The following is a 1,165-nucleotide window of genomic DNA, read 5'->3' as shown; positions in this document are numbered from 1 at the left end:
AAAGATATATGACAATATAAGCTGCAATTTTGTCATTTCAACACAAATTAGATATATAACCAGTCGCATTTTAGAGGGTTCTCACAAGATACAAGGAGGCATTTCGGTGCGACATTTCGAAAATGAAAGAAGCTTTGTCGGCAATCTTATGCTCACCTTTGCGTTGTCTTGAGACTTTTGATTAATTATCATCCTCCACTTCTTTCGAGTTGAGGCTGATTCTTAAGTTTTAGAGAAAATGGTGCCTTGAATCAGATTTTACATTCTTTCCCAACATTGTTTCGTAAAGTATGCCAAAGCCAAGAGCAGTACTTTCTTTTGAAACCTATTCTAAGGCAGCTAACTAAGATCGACGGCAAATTTTACAAATTCATAGCGGATATGGGCTTGCAAATGTGCCTATAACAAAGTAGGGCTTCCAATGAAGGGAGTAATAAATGGGCCATTACATACTCTCTAAATCTTTCCAATTTTGCTGGCCACAAATATTATTAATACCCTCACTTATTACATTTTGCTTATCCCATAGTTCTTAATTTGCAAAATCTTTATAAAAGTCCCTCTCTTAATACAGTTTCCCTTGCATCTGTTACTAACGTAGGCAGTCTATTATTAAACCTTCATATATTCACGATAATGGCATATCAAGGACCAGAACTTTGCAACTTCAAAAAGGAGCAAGATTGCTCTTTTAAATCACACCATTAACTCATTAAGTTGATACAGGAATCGGACACAGCACATTTTTATATCTAACCCAAAGTTTGAATTCGAACTGTCACTAGGTGTACTTGCCCTTACATAACTACCTCTAAGCAAGTCACGGTGAGCTTCTTTGGTGGTTAATCCTCCAAACGTTCGGTTTTTGTCTAAAATACGCCTGATTTTGCTGAATTACTTATGAATCCTACCACAATTACTTCCTCAAATGTTTCACATTTCTGTTCTGTAAGCCCAAGTGGCCGGTGCCTATTTTTGCTCTATCCATACTTACACTTCGGAAAAGGTGTGAACTGTTTTGAAACGGTAGACCCTAGAGACAATAAAGATAATTCGGTAACCGTCTCAAAAAGATGTATAATAGAAGGTAGTCGAAGAAGGGATGTCCAATTAAAGATAAGGCAAATGTCACAAAATGTTACGAAATTTGTGATTAGATAAAATT

General features: G+C 36.2%; 1 protein-coding gene across 1 annotated transcript in view; it reads left to right on the top strand. All coding sequences in view use genetic code 11, as the record gives it.

Moving 5' to 3' along the window:
• Window positions 1-900: 900 nt before the first annotated feature.
• The window catches only part of EGR_08315 (hypothetical protein), a gene marked incomplete at both ends in the record, with an annotated part of 4,726 nt that continues 4,461 nt past the window's right edge, over window positions 901-1,165 (top strand). The window contains one exon of the mRNA XM_024497564.1: window positions 901-1,087. Coding sequence (XP_024348042.1) covers window positions 901-1,087 — 187 coding nt within the window. The remainder of the gene's footprint in view (window positions 1,088-1,165) is intronic.

The sequence above is a fragment of the Echinococcus granulosus genome (assembly GCF_000524195.1).
Source record: "Echinococcus granulosus chromosome Unknown EG_S00102, whole genome shotgun sequence".
NCBI classification, from domain to species: Eukaryota; Metazoa; Platyhelminthes; class Cestoda; order Cyclophyllidea; family Taeniidae; genus Echinococcus; species Echinococcus granulosus.
Note: the sequence above shows the minus strand (reverse complement) of the source record. Positions and strands in the feature narration are given on the sequence as shown.